At 43.3% G+C, this 21,291-nt stretch overlaps 3 protein-coding genes across 3 annotated transcripts; 1 reads left to right on the forward strand and 2 right to left on the reverse strand.

The window, feature by feature from the left end:
- Window positions 1-4,310: 4,310 nt before the first annotated feature.
- Window positions 4,311-7,707, reverse strand: LOC145948249 (uncharacterized). Its single transcript, XM_083057986.1, has 2 exons — window positions 7,624-7,707; window positions 4,311-4,859 (listed from the first exon to the last, which is right to left on the reverse strand). The coding sequence occupies exons 1-2, from the start codon at window positions 7,705-7,707 to the stop codon at window positions 4,311-4,313; spliced, it is 633 nt and encodes a 210-aa protein (XP_082914112.1).
- A 1,358-nt stretch (window positions 7,708-9,065) lies between these two features.
- Window positions 9,066-10,528, forward strand: LOC145948248 (uncharacterized). Its single transcript, XM_083057985.1, has 2 exons — window positions 9,066-9,347; window positions 9,387-10,528. The coding sequence occupies exons 1-2, from the start codon at window positions 9,094-9,096 to the stop codon at window positions 10,207-10,209; spliced, it is 1,077 nt and encodes a 358-aa protein (XP_082914111.1). The 5' UTR covers window positions 9,066-9,093; the 3' UTR covers window positions 10,210-10,528.
- A 4,554-nt stretch (window positions 10,529-15,082) lies between these two features.
- Window positions 15,083-17,109, reverse strand: LOC145948250 (uncharacterized). The gene is made up of 2 exons (XM_083057987.1): window positions 17,104-17,109; window positions 15,083-16,003 (listed from the first exon to the last, which is right to left on the reverse strand). The coding sequence occupies exons 1-2, from the start codon at window positions 17,107-17,109 to the stop codon at window positions 15,083-15,085; spliced, it is 927 nt and encodes a 308-aa protein (XP_082914113.1).
- Between the last annotated feature and the right edge of the window lie 4,182 nt (window positions 17,110-21,291).

Here is a 21,291-nt window from a genome sequence, read left to right on the forward strand (position 1 = left end):
GATCTTGTAGGCGAGGGGGATGACGTCACGCGGGGCGGGGGCGCTTATCGCTGTGCGGGAGACGCTTATCGCGTATTGTTTTTCATAAACAAAACAGCGTATTGTATTACTTTGAATTATCTAACATGTTTTATTATAAACAAAACACCGCAAAGTGAGCGCCGACATTCGGCCACCCTCGCGATACCTCCCCCACCCCTCCCCCATAAGGCGACGCGCTTTGGCGGTACTTCCGCCCTCCCCCTCCCCTGCCCATATGTGACGTTTCTTCCTCATTGTTTAGGAAGAATTCTTTTGCGATAATTTTGCCAACATTCGGCCGCCCTCGCGGTACCTCCCCCTCCTCTCCATCATCTGAGGGGATCTTGGGAGGTCGCGCTTATCGCAATGAACACGTCGGGACGTGTTTTTTTTCGCGGTAAAAGACCGTGTTGCATTACGCGTCAATATTCGGCAGCCTTTGCGGAACCTTTCCCCTCCCCCTAAGCGGAATTCTTTCTCATTGTTTAGGGAGCGCCGATGTCCGGCCGCTTGAATTTTTATAAACAAAAATGAGCGCCGATGTCCGGCCGCTCTGTGTCAAAAGCGATAACGCGATTAAGGGAGATCACCTTTCTGATATGTAATTAAACAATCTGTTAATCATGAAGAGGGGAAGAAATGATTAGACGAAATAAGGACTGCTGCCACTTCAAACCATAGTACGTAATTTGCAAGCGCACAGATACGTCGGTCGAAAAAAAAGTATAGCGGGTGCAAGTGCTCTATAGAACATGATTTTAAAAAGTGTGGAAAAATTGTGCAGTAATGTGTAAAAAATGGAAAATAATAATTTCGAAGCGATATTAGACGAGTCGTCTGACGAAGATCACGCGCTGTCGGATGACAGTAATTATATTAGTGATCGCAGTGAGGACCTTACGGATATTCACGACAAGGTAGTGGACAATTCACAAATCTTTGCGCTAAACGGACGTATAAAAGTTTGCGCCATATACTTTTATTATTCTACGGGTGGTGCTCTTGCTTTATGTATTTCGTGTATGATCTCTATTCAAGATGTCGGGCACATGTATGCTGTTCGGAAGCACGTGATTCAATTACACGACGCAGTGGAGAGTTGATGGTGCTGCAATTGTAAAAATCCATTGTATATAATAATTCCATGCGATATGTGCCCTATTTGCACACAATAAACTTTGGGAGATTATGCTGGGACACTTAAAGTGAAAATTCTAATAGACAATGAACATGTGGGGCTGCGATGCAATGCTACCAATAAACAACCTTGGGCAATGGTATCCACATCTCAGAGACAATGACGATGTGAATGCGGAGCCAGATTTTATCCCTTGTGAAGAATCGAAGAACATTCCAATGTCTTCGGTGGTGCAATTTTTAAGAGATCGAGAACTAGATACACAAAAATGTACGGATAATGTGCGAAATTTTCTACGAGGTTATAAATTACAACTAAGAGAGACATACATGTGTGGTGGAAATAATTGCGTTCAGATTGGCCTGGACATAGTCGAGCGACATGTTTTGAGAATCGATTGCACGCCCGTCTTGATTTATTGAATTCAATTTGTAAAAGTTATGGTGAAGGGTGTTATAGATATAAATCTACGAGATCAATAGAATGTAATACACCATCATCATCTGAATCGGAGGAGTCGCCAGAACATAATATTCTGAACTCGGACTTAGAAATCGATGAGTTGGATGTGAGGACCGAGATTATATTGTAAGTACTCATTTTAAATAAATTAAAAATATAAATAAAAATATATAATTATTAATTAAAAATATAAAAAATTTTTGTCTGTCATAGAAGGAGCATCCACGGCGCAGTCCCCACCATCGCCTGCCGCCCGACCGTCTCACCGCCTCGCAGCTACCGCCGCACCTCCGCTTGCCGCCCCACCGCCCGGCCACTCCACCGCCGTTATCACATCCACTGCCGGAGGGGTCTATTTCATAATATTAATTCATTTTATTATCTATTATCTTTTTATATATTTTTTAATATTTTAAATTCTATACTCTTTTTTAAATTTTATATTCTTATATTTTAAATTCTATACTCTTTAAATTTTTATATTCTTATATTATTCCTTTTATATTTAATATCAATTATTTGATATATTATTTTTATATATTCAATTTTTTCTTATATTCAGATACACATGTATTACACGCATATATAATTAAAAATTATTAATATTAAAAGAAAAATATATTTATTCTAGAATAAGACGTCCTTCTCCCTCATCGCGACATTATTTAAATTATTAAAATTTACTATTAAAATATTAGTAGAATTAAATTCTCTCTGCTTCGCGTACGCCTCACGCTCTCCTAAAGCGTTTGCTCTCTCGCGGTCCCTAACCTCACGCTATCTTTCTCTTTCATGTACCTCGCCGAGCCATCTCTTTCTTCTCTCGCGCGTCATCTCTCGCGCTCTTCGCCGCTACATCTCTCTCGCGCGCTATCTCTAGTAAACGCTCCACGCTCTCTCTCTTCTAAGCGCTCTCGTGGTCCTTTTCGAGGGTATAAACAAAACAGTATGACAGTGAGCGCAGGCAGCTCGAATTTATAAACAGATATTTATCACTATGGTATTCCTTTGTGGAAAGTTTGAGATGGAGCTGAAGCTTATGGAGAGAGTCTGTCTCCACATCAAAAAGTTTCGAACAGTCGCCGAGCGAAGTGCTAGTGTAAGTGCTAGAATAAAGTGTTAAACAGTTTTTTAAAAAAAATGGAATTTATTGGAGAGATCTTTGGGCGGCGCTTTTTTGAATCGCTAATTACGGGACTATTCCGGAATGTCCCCTTCCTGGGGACATCATATATATTTCGAGATGAGTTTGAAGGAAGACGGTTCATCGAATGTGTCGTAAAGGCCATATTCTGCCTCTTCGCAATCCCGGTAAGGCTTATTATTATATACATATATATTAATTTTTTTTATTTTAATTTATTTAATTTTTGTTTTTAAGTTAATTTTCTTATGTTGTTTTTATTAATTATTAATGATATTAATATTTTTTCCAGAGCTTTATGATGTCTGACGTTCAAATTGATGGTTTTGTGAATATAGAAAGAAGGAGAGATGTGAGGTATTGGCGGCGGGTGGATCGCGAACTTCATGATTGGTTGTGGGGTGACCTCCCCGAACAAAACAATGATCATTTCGATTATGAGGATCGCTTCAACATGAGACCAATGTTTGGGGAGGAGCCATATCCAGAGGATGAAGATTGGAATTGGTATGTGTCTTTCTTGTAATAAATTAAAATATTAATATGTAAATAATAATATATTTAATATATAATTTGTTGTAGAAGAAGCCCTACCCGGTCGCACCACCGCTTGCCGCCTTGCCACCCCCACCATCGTCGGCACAGCCGCCCGGCCGCCTCACCGCCTCGCATCAATCCGCCGCCGCTCCACCATCGTCGGTTCCACCGTAGCCACCTCCACCACCGACAATTTTTATATATATATATATTATAATATTCATTTATATTCTTATCTTTATATTCTTATCATTATATTCATATCTTTATATTCATTTATATTTTATATCCATTTTATATCCATTTTATATTCACATTTATATATTCACATTTATATACATTTATATACATTTATATCCATTTATATCCATTTATATTCTTTTAAACACACACACACACACACACACACACACACAAACACAAACACATACACACACAAATGTATAATACACATTTATTCATAATTAAAAATAATTGATATTAAATTAATATATTCATTTTAAAAATTCCTGTTCTTTTCCCTCACTGCGTCATCTCTCGCGTACGCCTCTCGCTCTCTTTCTCTCGCATTCACCTCGCGCTCTCTCTTTCTCTCCTAAGCGCTATCTCTCTAGCAGTCCCTAGCCTCGCGATCCCTAGCCTCTCGGTCCCTAGCCTCTCGGTCCCTAGCCTCTCGGTCCCTAGCCTCTCGGTCCCTAGCCTCTCGGTCCCTAGCCTCTCGGTCCCTAGCCTCGCGATCCCTAGCCTCTCGGTCCCTAGCCTCGCGATCCCTAGCCTCTCGGTCCCTAGCCTCGCGATCCCTAGCGTCACGTTCCCCCTTCCCCGCATGACGTCATCCACCGCAAGGACCAACTATTGGGGAGCTATACGTATAAGAGCTGGGACTGCTTACGGGTGGGAGAAAGATGGAGATTGGAAATGCGTGCAAAGAAATTACATCATAATTTAAACTTAAAAACTCTTTTATTCTTTTACATATTTTTTTCATACATATTTTTTTCCTACATATTATGAACTAAAAACTAAAGCTGCCAGCTCACAATCGATGAGCTGATGCTTGTTGAAGGCGTCGCTAGCGTGTATTACATTTAATACTTCTTTATTATTTTTTACAGTGGACGCGATATTTGAAAATTGCGTAAACTTGATATCGACTGTATTGGTAATTTTAACTAATCGGTCAAAAGTAACATCGATGCATGGATCGAGATCAAACATGCGGTGTAACGTCGATTCGATCATCATCATGCATATATTTGAAGATTCAAGACTTATTAACTTGACGTCGTTAATCGTACGAACTCGCACTGTTAGTGGTCCAAGGCTTATAAAACTGTAGGCATCTTTAGAGTCGTTTCGAAGCAGATTCTGAATATTGTAACGTTGCTCGTAGAGTCCCTTCCACGCTTCGAGAGATAGTATCAGTTCCTTTCCTCGATGATCTCCTATGGCGATTTCCACGTAACTCGGTGGATCCACTTTGATACCAATTTCGAGGAATTTAAATCCCGTAGTTGTCAATGCATATCGTTTGCATAGTATACGAACTGCATGAGGCTTTAATGAAAAGCTGTAAAAATGAAATTAGTTTAAAAATAAAACAATTTGTAAAAAATATAAAGACATAATAGAAAAATAGAAAAAGTTAAACTTACTTGTCACATTTGTTCTCAAACGATGGAGTTTCATTACAATTCGGTATGTAATTATTCACATGTCTGCCGGAGCCGCTGCTTCCTTCAGCGTAGTACATATTTCCAGATTTTAAAAGTGAAACCACCAGTACGAACGGTTAACGCGACATTGATCGTATAAAGAAATTAATCGAGTGTTGTACATGACGCTTATTTTTAAAAGGAGTGGGGTAAATGTGGTGGGAGATTCTAAAATACTATTGGCGCTATGAAATTTAGGAGAAGGGGAAACGGCGCTCGGATAAAAAGAATTCTTAGAAACGATTCGTGAGGAAAGGATTGGGGAAAGGGAATAAGAGATAAAACACATTAATGTTTAAATATTTTATTTTTCCAAATCTTGCAATTCTTTCTGGCGTTGCGACCACCAGTTAAATATTTTGAATACATTTTGTAATGCGCAATTCTTAACATGTTTTCCACATCGCATAGTGTTTTTAACATCTAGATTATTTAGAGACTCGATATCGTCGTAATCAGCATCCAAGGTCTCAATAATGAAACCGTTTCCCGCATCATCCAATATATCGGCTAACCATTCTCGCTTTTCAAGTCCTTTTACATATACGAGAATGGATTCTTCTTCTTCTTCATGTGGTCCACCAACGATAGCTGTTGTAATCAAACGCTGAGCCATGCTATATGGAACGTTTCCATCATTCCATCGTAATCCATGATGATTTCGAGTCAACCATGAGGCTTGGTGTCTCTCCGATTTTATGAGCACATCCCATGGTACAGGACATGCGAAAAAATAATGTGATAAAATAAATCCTTTTCTCAGGATTGCCGCTTCCTTTACAATGAATTGTTTATTGAGGATAAACCCCTGTAAATCCACAAACGTTGGTACGGACATGACGAAATCTCTCTCTTCGATGTATCAGTTTAAAAAGAAGAATGACAACCATTTCATAACACTTTGATTTATATTCTGCTATGCTTCCCCTTCTCTAAATTGTTGGTGCATTTAGGTGATTTTGCGCACAACGTTGGTCAACGGGTTGTACTGGATCACGCGATCATGTATGATGAGACAGTATGCAGTTTCTTTTTCTTGGCGCAACCGGATGATTGGATATTAGCGAATGTCGACGTTGTTGTTGTTGTTGTTGTCGCTGGCTCCGTAAAGATTGTATTATCTCTCGTGTCTTTCGATCCGTTCAACACAAGCATCTCCTACGCCGCACACGTACGTTATCGCTGTCGTCGTCGTACGTGCAATCTAATGGTGATCTCTTCTCCTCGAAAATCGAGCAATCGTCTGTCCTGGTCGACAACGCGTAACGTTAAATCCGTAATGCTCCGCGCGATGATCGGCAAGTAAATGATGTGCGCCGGTGTTTCCGATATCTTATATTCTGGTGGTACCCTCGGTGAAAATTCATGTATCGTATGAACGAGTTTGCCGTTGCTGTATGCGCCCGCAGTCACGTTACACTCTACGCGGATAATGTTCACGTTGATAATGTTAATCGGCATGTCCGACTCGTACCATTTTCGCGGCTGCAGTATACGGTTCGAGAATCCCAACAGCGATCCAATGTTGTTAGGCTTGTTAAAATTCATTCTGTAGGCACATTTGATCTCGCACCTCATCGTTTTGTAATTAGCGCGGAGCACTATCGGGTATTCTTCATCTTCAAAATCACCATTGTCAATGTGTTTTTTATCGTCATCACGAACTGCGTGTCGTGGACGTTTTCGTGAAATTGCATGTTTTAAAAACTCATGTATCGCTTGCAGCTTGTACGATCCCTCGGGAATCGTAATTTCCGCGTCATCTTTGCCAAAGTAAAATTTATTATTCGAGGAATTCACGTTCGATATTGTGTGATAAGTCTCAAAATCCGCTAGACCGAGTTCGTATTCATCATCGCTCAAATCTATGGCGGGAAAGTAGTTTGCCGCGAGGACGCTACTCTTTCCAGTCAGCGTGAATGTCATAGACATATCGGCAAAACTGTTTAACGAATACTGAGTTAAATAATGCAATGTCCGTCTTTAAATTCACGTGTATCGACCGTTCGGAGAAACTGCAAACACAATTGTCCACAGATGCTCTTATCATAAGTTTGAACAGGTGTGTGATTGTACTGTATCTTTGTCACGTTCCGCCCGAAATATTGCACCAATTCATTCGGTGGTCGAAGATTGCCAAAACTGTCGAAATATATAGCGCGATTCCCCCTCTTTGCGTACGCCACCCAATGAGTACCCGATCCTTTAGCGTTATCCAAATTTATGATGCTGCTCTCGTTTTGATATATATCACCGATCGGTAGCGAATCACGCATGAAAACACCTCTAAAGTATGGAATGCGCATACGTTTTGCCAGTTGCAGCAATTGTATATTAGTAGTTTCGCCCTTTGGCATTTTTAGCGTCTCTTTGACGTTTTTTTTTTCCCCCTTTTTTCTCGTTGAAACTTCTCGTCCAAGTTTGTATGGAGCGAGATACAATCCGTGACCTTCCATGGCGCGATTGTGACGTAGCATCTCTTGCAACTGACGTTGTGCAGCTTTTCCATCGTTCACCATCTTTGCTACACCAGCCGCTCCACCAATCATGGATCCAAGCGCGCCCAACATTGGTAGAATCGGTAATACACCCCCACGTTTCGCTACCGGAAATATCCGTTTCTTCGTCGTCTTTTTCTTTGTCTTCGTCGTCGTCTTCAGGCCCATACCGAGCTTCGTCTTGGTTTTCATCGCTGCCCAGACAGCTGTGGCGGCGGCTCTTTCACCGAGAGTCGAATCTCTCGCAATGATACGAGTTCGCGCTTTGTCGGCGAGTACTTTATCCGCCACGTGTCTCTCGGTGAGATCGTTGCTCCGAGAGTACGCAATATCGTGTTCACGGCACGCCGTGTCCAATGGGTTGATACCTTGATCGCCTCTGGCTAATCGCTTTTGTAGCCGCGTGCCCGGACCACAAAACTGATAGCCGGGGATATGGAATTCGATTGGAAGTGCGTTTATTGCGTGATTTAATAGTCCTCTACCTATTTTTTTCGCTGACATTCGCTGCAATCCTTTATCATCGGCGCTGGACCGTCGATGTGCGTTCGCTGCCACGGTCGATTGTAATGTTCGAAACAGCGGCGACAGGCCTGAATCTCTGGATCCGCCTTTATGTGTTCCGGAAGCTTGTCCCACACGTAGTGGATGTGATTTTCACATTGCAGTAAAACTGCTTTTGGCACAAATTGCAGCTGTTCGGCGCTTAAACCGTGAATATCGGAGGCACTTGTTAGCAGAACAAACATTTTTTCGTTACTGAACGATTCGTGGTTCCGCGCAGCTATAAATAGGCAAGCGTTCGATTCAATCGGGGAGTGGGAAAATGAGATTCGTGCGACAACCTTTGACGATACGCGTGACGAATTGCGACGACAGATTACGCTCGGTGGGGGACAACGCGGAGATGCGCAGACATGGTACGATGTTGCCGACTACTATACGCGCGATCATATGCGGCCCCTCGAATTGCGGTAAAACTAACGTCTTGATTAGTTTGATAGAAAGCCCGCACGGCTTCGAAAACGTGTACATGTACTCAAAGTCACTGCAACAGCCAAAATATCGCTATCTGGAGAATTTGTTGACGTCGATCGAAGAAATCGGCTACTTTACATTCTCCAATAACAGTGACGTCATTCCACCGAGCGAGGCATGTCCAAACTCGATTTTCATCTTTGATGACGTGGCGTGTGACAAGCAAGATACGATAAGAGAGTACTTTTCAATGGGACGCCACTCGAACATTGATTGCTTCTATCTCTGTCAGACGTACGCGAGAATACCAAAACATCTTATACGCGACAACGCGAACTTACTGATCTTGTTTAAACAGGACGGTACCAACTTGAAACACGTGTACAACGATCATGTGAATATCGACATGTCGTATGAAGATTTCAGTAAATTATGTCGTATTTGTTGGCAACAAAAGTATGGATTCCTAGTGATAGACAAGGACAGCTTGCTTACAAACGGGCGATACAGAAAAGGATTTAACGAGTTTGCGATACCGCAAAACGATTAGTCGCTGCCGATATTCTGTCGAGAAGAGTGAAACGCGAACACTCTGCAGACATGGCTGATAACCATAACATTCGCGAGCGTGAAAAGATTGCGAAGGAAATTGTGAAAACGAGCGAATCGATCCGTAAGAAACATCGTGCTTTAAAGACTGGTAAGATCGATGACGATATCGCAGTCAAGACTCACTTTAAACCTATTATCGAACCACTACAAAAGATTGTCGACAACGCGAGCTTGATCGCAGTGAAAAACGAACCTGAGAGTAAAGCTGACGTGAAAATTAAAACGTTACCCGCTGTTAAGCGGTACGAGGAGGAGGAGGAAGATGCGACACCGAAAAAGAGAAAACGACCAAACACAAATCGCTCATCGACATCACGTACATCGGACGGATTTTTACTGGATGAACCACCGATAAGCTCTACACCGTCCACCTCTACACAGTCCGCGACAACGAGAATCCTACCATTTACAATACCCGAATCACTCGCAAACGAAAATGTTTTCGAAACCACAAGCAATTCACTTGAAACATCCGTTCGAAACACGTTACAAACGTCGGAAGGTCAAGAAATGTTGCGAGAGCACTTCGGACCACTGGGACAAAAATACATGGGTGCTCTCCTCGGTGGCGATAAAAAAAATGAGATTGATCACGTATATGGTGTCTATTTCGAAAAGGATGGAATGTTGCTCGGTAACAAACAATTCGACATGGATAAATATGACTCTATAATTATAGACAAAGTAAAGTACATTGGTACACCTGGATTATACGAACTAGTCTTCAAGAGGATTCCCGATGATGTTATTTACACGGAAGACGATATGCAAAAATACAAGAGCATATTATTGGCGACGAACGCGCATAAACGCAAATATGATGTGCAAGGTCAATTACGGAGCAACAGGGGATACAAATACAAACAAATAATCGCACCGTTGATGTCAATTGAAAAGAAAAAATCTGGAAAGGGTGTATTCATGCCTCAAGCGATGACGCTAACCGACAATAAAATTGATTACGTGCACTGGGACGACCCCAACGAGCTAGTGGATCGGGTACGATTGCTCGATGCTTCGCGCCGAGCTGGCCACAACGCTCACGACAATGAGATCCTGTCGATCATCGAGGAACTTCGCGAAGCAGGCATTATTATAAATTAAACGGGGTCTCGGCAAAACTAATCAGTCGATCGGCGTCATTCGCATCGAAAAATGCCTATCAACAAATTTGGATTATTCGAACGGAGAAATGATGCAACTGGCACAAGCGATCATTGGGATAGATTGGTGAGAAGTTATGTGCGCGGAAACGCTCTGTGTCGTGTCGCTACAGACTATGATGCAAGATCGCGCAAGATTCGTCGTGTAGCGCAACCTGAAGCTGACACTGATGCTGTCAACAAACTGTATGTGGAATCCTGCGTTAAAAGATTGATGAATCAACAGAAAGAATCAGATGAGAAGCTGACTTCGTTCGAGAAGGACGTGCGAGCAGTACAGACTGCGATAAACGAACTTCAACGTACAGCTAATGCTAACTCAAAAACGACCTGAATGAGCAGCAGTGAACGGGTTAGGAGCGGCTATCAAACGGTAATCAAACATCTACGAAGGGTTATCGAACGGCTACGAACAATTGTCGAACTGCTACGAAGGATTATCGAACTGCTATCTAACTACAATGAGTGGTAGTGGTAGTGAACGGCCTAGCAACAGCTGCGAACGAGAGTACGAACAACTCAAGCAGGGCTGCGAACGAGGCTACGAACAAGTCATTAAAGGCTACATACAAGGCTACTATCAACTCAGGAACGGCTGCGAACGGGTCAGGAACGGCTACGAACGGGTTAGAAACGACTGTGAACAAGGCTGCGAACGAATCAAGAACGATTTTCGAATGGGTCAAGAACGGAAGTAAACAACGCAAGAACGGCTATGAACGGCTCAAGAACGGGTCAAGAACGGCTACGAACGGCTCAAGAACGGGTCAAGAACGACTACGAACGGCTCAAGAACGGGTCAAGAACGACTACGAACGGCTCAAGAACGGGTCACGAACGACTACGAACGGCTCAAGAACGGGTCAAGAACGGGTCAAGAACGGCTACGAACGGCTCAAGAACGGGTCAAGAACGGTTACGAACGGCTCAAGAACGGGTCAAGAACGGCTACGAACGGCTCAAGAACGGCTACGAACGGCTCAGGAACGGGTCAGTAACGGAAATGAGCGATAAAACAAGCAACAGTAAACGACGATCGGGAAAAACCGACGAAGCGATGAAACAACATAGTTTGGAGAGACGGCAGTTGGTGAACGAACTGCACGCGCCGGCGAGAAAAAATTTTCCCCGAAGACATGTCATAGTGCGAGGATATGATGATCTGTGGCAAGCCGACATCGTCGAGATGCGTCCGTACTCTCGTTTCAACAAAGGTTATCACTACATACTCACCATCATCGATGTGTTGAGCAAGTACGCGTGGGCCGTACCACTCAAGAGTAAAGATGGAAGCGAGACGGCTGACGCTATCGCCGAAATAATTCGAGATAGCAAGAGATGCCCGAAAAACATGCAAACTGATATGGGGAAGGAATTTTACAACGCTGACGTGCAACGGCTTATACGGAAACATAACATCAATCATTATTCTACATATTCGGTAATGAAGGCATCGGTCGTCGAGCGATTCAATCGTACGCTGAAGAACGACATGTGGAAGATGTTTACGCTGAAGGGAACTTACAAGTGGATCGACGCGTTGCGACTCGTATCGGATTATAACGCGCGCAAGCACCGAACAATCGGCATGCGACCCGCCGACGTCACCCCCGCGATCGCTGATAAACTTTTAAAAACGGTATATAGTAACATAAAGATTGCCGCTCCGGCGAAATTCAAAGTACGTGACTCGGTACGCGTTAGCAAGTATAAGAAACTTTTCGAGAAGGGTTACACGCCAAATTGGACGACGGAGGTTTTTAAGATTGTTAAAGTGCAGCGTACTAATCCCGTAAGCTATCTACTCGAGGACTATCGCAAAACATCTGTCGCTGGAGCGTTTTACGAGTATGAGTTGCATCGCGCGAATTATCCGGACGTGTATCTTGTGGAGAAAGTACTGCGCAGGAGGGGTGACGAGGTTTACGTGAAATGGCTGGGATTTGACAATTCACACAATTCTTGGATGCATAAGGACAATGTGATTTAATTCATATAGACTATTTATTTTAAGAAAAATATAATGTGTACAACGTATAAAATATATAAAATATACAAAATATATGAAATACAAAATCTTTATTAATACATCCTTTCCTTTAATCGTTACAATATATTACACATATGTTACATAACAATATATCATACACACACATTATACTACATTATATTTTATAAGGGTATCTGGTAATGTCCCCATGGTAATGTGTCGGTCGAATCAGGTATAATATACCGCTTATCGTCGTACGGACTTAGAGCAATTTTTGTCTCGCGGATGGTATACATTTCATGCAATTTCGATCTAATACATGACTGCTGACGTGTCATTTCAATCTCTTCATTCAGGCATCGCGTATAATCGTCGAATGTTATACTACGCGCTACGACATTACTTTTGACACCTTTTGCTTTTTTAGTGTCTTTTTTGCCGTCCACCCTCACCGCGTACATTTTTGCTCTAAGCCCGACGAATTCGGACATTATCGCGCCGTTATTCTCGTCTTTCATCAAGCCTGGCACCTTTTTGTTTGCATGCGCTATACCGTACGCGTTGTCAATTGGATAATCGCTCGTATCGAATCTAGCGATATCGCGTTTCATGTTCTCGTACACATCGTCGCACTCGATGTGATATATTAAACTGTCGGTGTCGGTGTACATTATCCGAGATCTTTCACGATAGAGCGGTGACATGTACTCATAGTGAAATTCGTACAGACACACTTTCGATATATCGAGTATACACATACCAACATAGATTGGTTTGTTAAATTTTACTTCTAGTTTACGTAATTCAACGGCGATTAAATTTTCCGAAAAGACGCTCCTGCTATTGAAATTTGGTTTCGCGATCATCGCTTCCGCACCGTATCGTCCGTCCCACTTTGTCAATAATTTTACATCTACATGATTTCGAACGTTTTCCATAGTTTTGCCGAATACCGCGTTGTTCATCAATTTGTACAAATTTTTTTCAAAATCATTTTTCGCTTGTGTTCTAAATGTTGTATTGAGTTCGATGTAATCGTGGAGCCATGCGGATTGAGTAAATTGTAATACGCGATGTATCTTTACGATACGAAGACCGTGACGTGTACACTGCTGCAGGTTGCGATAATGTATGACGTAACGCTTCTTGTCATATAGCGTCGCAAGGAGCTTATCTTCCCGCTTGCCGGGCGGCTTGTCGCGCGTCGGACAGAACGGTAGGTCAATGTGTGTATTGTGTTTATTTTGTGGGTACTCTAGATCAACCTCGAGAATATAACCTGTGAGCGAATCCGGAGCGATCGCGTTAACGTCAAAGTTTGAAATGTCTTCGACCCATCGAAAATCGGCATAAGGCAATGGTTGACACATTGCCCATCCATACAAATTATTTACATCGAAGTACATAAGGTACGACGATGGTTTCGATGAATCATATGACTGCATGTACTTGTTATTAGCATGCGCGTATCTGTTGGAGCATTGACTTAGACCACCGCGTATACCCCGTTCAATAAACATAACCATGTCGATATCAGTAAGCAATTCAAACGTAATATTTGTATGTTTTAGCATCGCGTCCCATGTATACCCGGGAAGAGTATAATAATACGCAGGATCGAGTCCGTAACTCGCGATGCAAGTGTCGCGGAAATTTTCAAAAATATCTGCTAATAACAAGACATCAGTTTTTAAGTACAAATCGCTATATTCGCCAAGAGTTCGAAGGGAGAATCGATTCCAGACGTTCTCAGCGTGCGCGTAATCGCTCTCGGATACAGTGTCACCGGTTAAAGAACTGTAAAACGATTCGCGCGGCGGTAAACGCGTGTCCTGCAGCTTGTCCACGCAGTCAATGTACTCGTACGGAAAGACACCTTTTCGCGTCAATAATTCGAAATTGTGAGCGGATAATGCGGAAAAATTAAAACGTAAAATTTTTAACTTATTCTTATCGAGAAAAGATGCTAATTTGTCAAGACTAGCACTGAGAAATTTGTATGAATCGATGAATCGTAATTTTATGCAAGCTTTCCGATCTTTGTCGTCGTCGTCGGTACTATTGACAGTCTTTGTAAATGAAATGTATTTTTCTTTTGTTATTGGAAGCACATCTACACGTCCTTCGTATGCGGTAGCTATTTCTTTTATGATAAAATGTGCATCATAACCGGATAGATTGTGGAAAACTACAGGAATGACATAAGAGTCTTTGTAATTTAGATTACAGTTTGAGTGTGCGGGACCCCTGTAAAATGACGCCCGGTCAAATGACAATGATCGCGTACTCGATTATCGTCCGGCGCAAACGGTTTTTCACAAATGTGACATTGCGTGGCACTATGAAATTTTTCACACTCGTCTGATGTTAAATTTATCATGGGGACATTATTAGACAAAATACCCTTTATGCGATGCGCTAATTCCTCGAGTTTGTTGGCGAACCACGCGACACAATCGGCACCGCGATAAGATCTGTATGCGGATAATGTTTCATCGTACGAGCATTGCACATAGTATCCAACGCTAAATACCTCGTGATGTTGTTAGTATGACACGTGTTCCGATGTCTTCCTCAGCACACACTCCAAGTCGCCGTACACTACAAACGGAAGCCGCTCCTTTCTGTTGTAGTTCTGTCGAAGCCGAGCCACTTATCTTTATCGCTTGGTAACCGGATAGCGCAGTCATTCATTTCTCCACAGTCCACAATGTGAGCCTCCAACTTTTCGCTCAAATTAAAGAAGTGCAAGCATCTGTGAAAAAAAAAATTACAATTTTATTTACAATTTCATTTACAATTTTATTTACAATTTTATTTACAATTATATAATTTGCAATAAATATACGTACCGATCGCAGATATATTTCTTGTGGTCATGTTTGCTCAGTTGCGAACTTACGAGGCGAGACAGATTTTTGATATACACGAAATGTCCAACGTTGTCGTCCTCCTTCTCCACGTACAGCAAATTCACATGTTTTTCTTTTTTCTGATCGGCGAGTCGTATCGGAAGAATTGATAATTCCTTCTTCCTCTCGATGCCGTAGACGTTGATTGAGATATCGTTTACATGTTCAAACTTTTTTATTTGATTTAACGTTATCGGAAACTCAATGTTTTGTAAATTTAACACCGTCGTATAGTGCGGATATGAAGATGTTCTCTTAGTATATTTTTCAGCGGGGTATAGAGCGGCCACCACTGACCACGCGAAACACGCATTGTCCATTGATAGCACATTAATTACCGCTCTCTTCGTCATAATTTCTCGCGGTAATTTAATATGGCATCCCGCTCGCATAGGATTGCACTTGTTGACGTTGACCGTAAGATCGAGGATTCGTGACAATGCCCATCCGCTATCACGTTCCTGAAACTCTTCGAGAGACGTCAATGTGGTTTCGATGACGTGCCGCTCATACCACTCGCGTAAATCGGACGTGCGAAAAAGTTCATAATTTCTCGTGTTAATACTTTTGTTAGCGCGCTTATCACCTGTCACAAACTCACCGTTGAACACAGTATTTACTTTTACACAGTTGTGTATTTTTATAACGTCTTGCACTTGCTCGAGTACTACACTACTAGCATCTTCCAAAAATTGTCGCGGTTCGATATAGTCTGCGTTAATCACCGCACCGGTCAGTATACGATTTTCAAATGCGGTATCGATCTCTCGCCAAACGAGTCTTCCTGCGTTATTGTCGCCACTGTAATTACCACCACTGGATATAAACTGTCTCTGCAATCGAGTTTTTGCACCCTCGAGTCGCGCGATTCTAGCAACCAAAGATTGTCTATATCCAATGGAGAGTCGCGGACGCTTGACACGGCTGTTTTCTTCGAGCAGTTTGATAAATTCCTCGCAGCGCAGCGCCCATTCAAAATACTCGCCCAAGGTGGCGATTTGATGGGACCGCTCCAACAGGTCGCGTTCAGTCTGCTCGATGTTTTCCATTTTTCCACACTTTTTAAAATCACGTTCTATAGAGCACTTGCACCCACTATTCTTTTTTCGACCGACGTATCTGTGCGCTTGCAAATTACGTACTATGATTTGAAGTGGCAGCAGTCCTTATTATATTTCGTCTAATCATTTCTTCCCCTCTTCATGATTAACAGATTGTTTAATTACATATCAGAAAGGTGATCTCTCTTCATCGCGTTATCGCTTTTGACACAGAGCGGCCGGACATCGGCGCTCATTTTTGTTTATAAAAATTCAAGCGGCCGGACATCGGCGCTCCCTAAACAATGAGAAAGAATTCCGCTTAGGGGGAGGGGAAAGGTTCCGCAAAGGCTGCCGAATATTGATGCGTAATGCAACACGGTCTTTTACCGCGAAAAAAAACACGTCCCGACGTGTTCATTGCGATAAGCGCGACCTCCCAAGATCCCCTCAGATGATGGAGAGGAGGGGGAGGTACCGCGAGGGCGGCCGAATGTTGGCAAAATTATCGCAAAAGAATTCTTCCTAAACAATGAGGAAGAAACGTCACATATGGGCAGGGGAGGGGGAGGGCGGAAGTACCGCCAAAGCGCGTCGCCTTATGGGGGAGGGGTGGGGGAGGTATCGCGAGGGTGGCCGAATGTCGGCGCTCACTTTGCGGTGTTTTGTTTATAATAAAACATGTTAGATAATTCAAAGTAATACAATACGCTGTTTTGTTTATGAAAAACAATATGCGATAAGCGTCTCCCGCACAGCGATAAGCGCCCCCGCCCCGCGTGACGTCATCCCCCTCGCCTACAAGATCCCCCCCGCCCCGCGTGACGTCATACCCCCTCGCCCCGGAGAACCCCCCCGCCCCGCGCCCCCCTCGGAGCCCCATGGGTTAGAACCGGCATAGTATCCCTACTGTCGCTTGCCGATTATCTATTCTCCGGAATATTAGCGGCAGGAGAGCGGGATGCGTTACTCGAGATACGACGATTATCACCACGAGGTGAGTTATCTCTTTGTAATATAACACTAGCGGCTGTGCAAAGATTAAATTCGAGTATAAAATAAAAGCAATATTATAGTATTTTATACAATTTATATTCAATTTTACAATTTTCTTTTTTTGATAGTACAAAGCGGCGGAGGGAGTAGAGGATGTGGACAAAACAACGCGTCTGAGAGAACATTATTATCACACTCGCAGAATAATGAAGAAGTAATCACGAGGGGGGAGAATGAAGAGGAAAATCTTGATAATACTTCGTCTGAGACGGAAGATGGAGAAGAGGAGGTGGAGGAGGAGGAGCACGACAATCGCAACAGCAACCACAACAACAGCAACAGCAGGTCGGTGATAATTTTAATTGTATAAATTTGATTAGTGAAAATGCCCGTAGATTTAGGAGATTTGGGGTAATCGGTAGAGAGGCGAGTTTCGCGATACGTCCATTACCTGAAGGCGGAGATATTTATCGTTCTTTAGAAAATGCGTTTCGAGAAATTCACGAATATGCGATAAATTCGAGTGAACCGGGTGATTATGTAGGATTATCGTTCGATTCGCCGAATTTATCACACGGACCCGCGGGTTTATCCTTTCGTCCAGTGCGTGATTTGACCCACGGGGATATTTGGGACCTTGTGAGCGCGGTAGCGCAGAGCGCGGGAGGACTCGATATCGCGGAACAATTTAATGTACTTATTTACAACATCTCTGTTCCTTTGGGGCGCGGGCGTGTCGCATTAACGCGAGAAAATATCGCGAAGCACTCAATAGTCCAAATAAATAATTCCGACAACTTGTGTTTTCCCCGGTCTCTCGTAGTAGCGCAAACTTATTGCGAACGCGGTAACATTCGTACGGGAGAGTTACACGAAAAATGGAATAGAGTAAGACATCAGCAATCGGCGTTACAGTGCGAGTGGGCGTTAGAATTAACAAAAAATGCCGATGTAATAATATCCGAGGAGGGATGCGGGGTTTATGAAATTGAGCGCTTCCAGCGATATCTCGCCACAGACAATATCGCTATCGTCGTATATAATTTTAGTACTTTCGGTCGCGGTGAGAAACCGTTCTAGGACGGTACAGCGATACTCGCTTCTCTCGGACGTGAATCCTCTTATCCGCTAAATATTATGTATTATGAGGATTCACGTCATTACAGCCCTATATTAAATTTAAAAGCCGCCTCGGGTTCTCGTAATTATTGCGTAGCGTGCAATGTAGGCTTTCGAAACGATAGAGGTAGCGGTCACCGATGCTCAAATAAATGCCCGCGTTGTTTTACCGTGCCGGCGTGCGATCACTCTGACGTACGAAACGTAAAATGTGGCGCGTGCAATCGGACGTTTTACGGTGCAACGTGTTTCGAGCGTCATCGTAGTGAAAAATCATATGATGGTAGATCCGCCAGTGTTTGTAGTGTCCTACGATTTTGCGATAAATGCGGGTGCGTAGTTAAAGCGAAAGCGAAACACGAATGCGGAGTTTCTTACTGCAGATTATGTCATTCGGCGCAACCTCGAAATCATTTATGCTATATGAGGCCTCTTCGACGCGTCGTTAATTCCTCTGCCGGACCATCGTCGTCGACATCGCCTCCGGTAGTAGAAGCGACGACAACGTCAGTAGATACAGCCGTCGAGGAGGAAAAAAGCACAATTGATAATGAGGAAACGAGCACATTTTCATATAAAGACAGAAAAGGACGCGTAGCATTTGTGTTTTACGATTTCGAAACGCGGCAGGACGAGACGATCGAAGGTACGACGTCAGTAAAAAAACACGTTCCGACACTCTGCGTCGCGCAACAAATTTGCGAAGCGTGCGCGCGAAACAATGACATGTCCGTGCGTTGTCGCTGGTGCGGAGTGCGAGAGTTCGTGTTTCGTAATGATCCGGTGAATAATTTTGTCGATTTCGCAACGCGAAGGACGAAATATTTCAAACAAATCATATGCATAGCGCATAATGCGAAAGCGTTCGACGCTCAATTTATTTTGAAACATATTGTGGAAAATAGCGTCAATCTCGTGCCGAAAGTTATTCTGAACGGAACTAAAATCGTCGTATTAACGATTGGACATACAAAGTTTATCGATAGCGTAAATTATATGCCGATGCGTTTATCCGAGTTGCCGAAAGCTTTCGGGCTGGAGGATACAGTGGATAAAGGCATATTTCCGCACTTATTCAATACTGTCGAAAATCAAATGTATGTTGGACCATTACCCGCCGCGCATTACTACTCTCCCGAAACCGAAAGAGCGCGAACGCTTTCTCGCGTGGCACACTGACATGCGGCTAAAAAACTCTGTGTTTGATTTTCAACGCGAGATAGTGCAATATTGCCGTACCGATGTTGATATACTTCGACGAGCGTGCATAGCATTTAGAAAAATTTTTATAGATCGCGGAAATGTATGCCCGTTCGAGGAATATACAACTATTGCTTCGACGTGTATGACAGTTTTTCGGAAAAACTTCTTACACACGAATACGATAGGTGTCATTCCAGCAGGCGGCTACAGAAAAGCGAACACGCATTCGCGTAAAGCTCTGCAGTGGTTGATATGGAAGGAGCGCGAGCTCGGTCATCCTATAAACCACGCAGGGCGTGCACGTGAATATCGCACGAACGACGGCACACTCGTCGATGGTTATTATGAAAAGACATCGGAAACGGGGATAACATCTCGTCACGTGTTGCAATTCCACGGCTGCTTTTGGCATGGATGTACTTCGTGCTTTCCGATAAATCGCGATAGACCGCTTCCGTCGGCTATGAAGCGTAGAGACACGATTGACTCGCGATACGAGCGAACTCTCGCGATCACGTGGCGACTTCGACAACGGGGGTACTTGGTGACAGAAAAGTGGGAGTGTGCTTTCGATCGAGAAATGCGGGATAATCGCGAGATGCGCGAATTTCTCGAGAAGCATCCGTTGCTGGAAACAGCACCGCTCGATCCTCGCGACGCATTTTTCGGTGGACGTACGGGAAATATCGCGACACTTTACAAAATTTCGGGTGCGGAGAAAATACGTTACGTAGACGTATGTTCTTTGTACCCGTATGTATTGAAGACGGGTGCTTTCCCTATCGGCCATCCTGTTATTTATATCGGAGATGAATGCTTCACTTTAATCGGAACGGCACCGAATTATAATTTTGACTCTGTCGAAGGCCTCGTACGTTGTACAGTACTTCCACCGCGCGATTTATTTCATCCGGTACTTCCGTATCGCTCGCACGGAAAATTGTTATTTGCCTTATGTCGCAGTTGCTGCGAAACATTTTCGCAGTCGGCGTGTACGCACGAGCGTCCTAGCGAACGCGAATTCGAGGGCACGTGGGTGTCCTGCGAATTACGCAAGGCCATCGAAAAAGGTTATCTTGTGATAAAAGTAAATTAAATTTGGCAATATGAAATTAGTCAATATAATCCCGAAACACGGCAAGGTGGATTGTTCGCCGAATATATAAACTCATTTCTACTCAACTTAAACAGGAAGCAAGTGGGTGGCCGAGCGAATGCGAGGACGATGACGCTAAAGAGCAATATCTGAGGGAGTACGGGGAAACCGAGGGTATTGTTCTCGATAAGCGTAACATAGCGCGAAACCCTGGTTTACGTTCGGTCGCGAAGCTTTGTTTGAATTCATTCTGGGGAAAATTTGGCCAGCGATCCAATTTGTCGAACACCGAAGTCGTTAAAACGCAGCAGCGTTTTATGTCATTATTAACAAATCCCGAGCACGAGATAACCGATATATTACCTGTAAACGACGAGGTAATATATGTTTCGTGGCGATTGCGACAAGAGGCTGTCGTACCCTCACCGATAACCAACGTAGTAATAGCTGCATATACGACCGCGCAAGCACGATTAAAATTATACGAATATTTAGAGCGTTTAGATCGCCGCGTGTTATATTACGATACCGATTCCTGTATTTATGTGAGCACCGGTGATCCGCATGAATATGAGCCGTGCACGGGTAATTTTTTAGGCGATATGACTAACGAGCTCGAGAGCTACGGTCGCGGTAGCTACATCGAAGAGTTCGTGTCCGGTGGCCC

The sequence above is a fragment of the Prenolepis imparis genome, unplaced genomic scaffold (assembly GCF_030444845.1).
Source record: "Prenolepis imparis isolate NDT839.2.m4 unplaced genomic scaffold, iyPreImpa1.0 SCAF_301, whole genome shotgun sequence".
In the NCBI taxonomy this organism is placed as follows: Eukaryota; Metazoa; Arthropoda; class Insecta; order Hymenoptera; family Formicidae; genus Prenolepis; species Prenolepis imparis.

Coding starts and splice junctions, on each gene's coding strand:
- LOC145948249 (XM_083057986.1), bottom strand. CDS start 7,707: ATGAAAACCAAGACGAAGCTCGGTATGGGCCTGAAGACGACGACGAAG. Junction 4,860..7,623: donor CGAAGAAACGGATATTTCCG/GTAGCGAAACGT, acceptor TTTTCATTAAAG/CCTCATGCAGTTCGTATACT.
- LOC145948248 (XM_083057985.1), top strand. CDS start 9,094: ATGGCTGATAACCATAACATTCGCGAGCGTGAAAAGATTGCGAAGGAA. Junction 9,348..9,386: donor ACGTTACCCGCTGTTAAGCG/GTACGAGGAGGA, acceptor ACCGAAAAAGAG/AAAACGACCAAACACAAATC.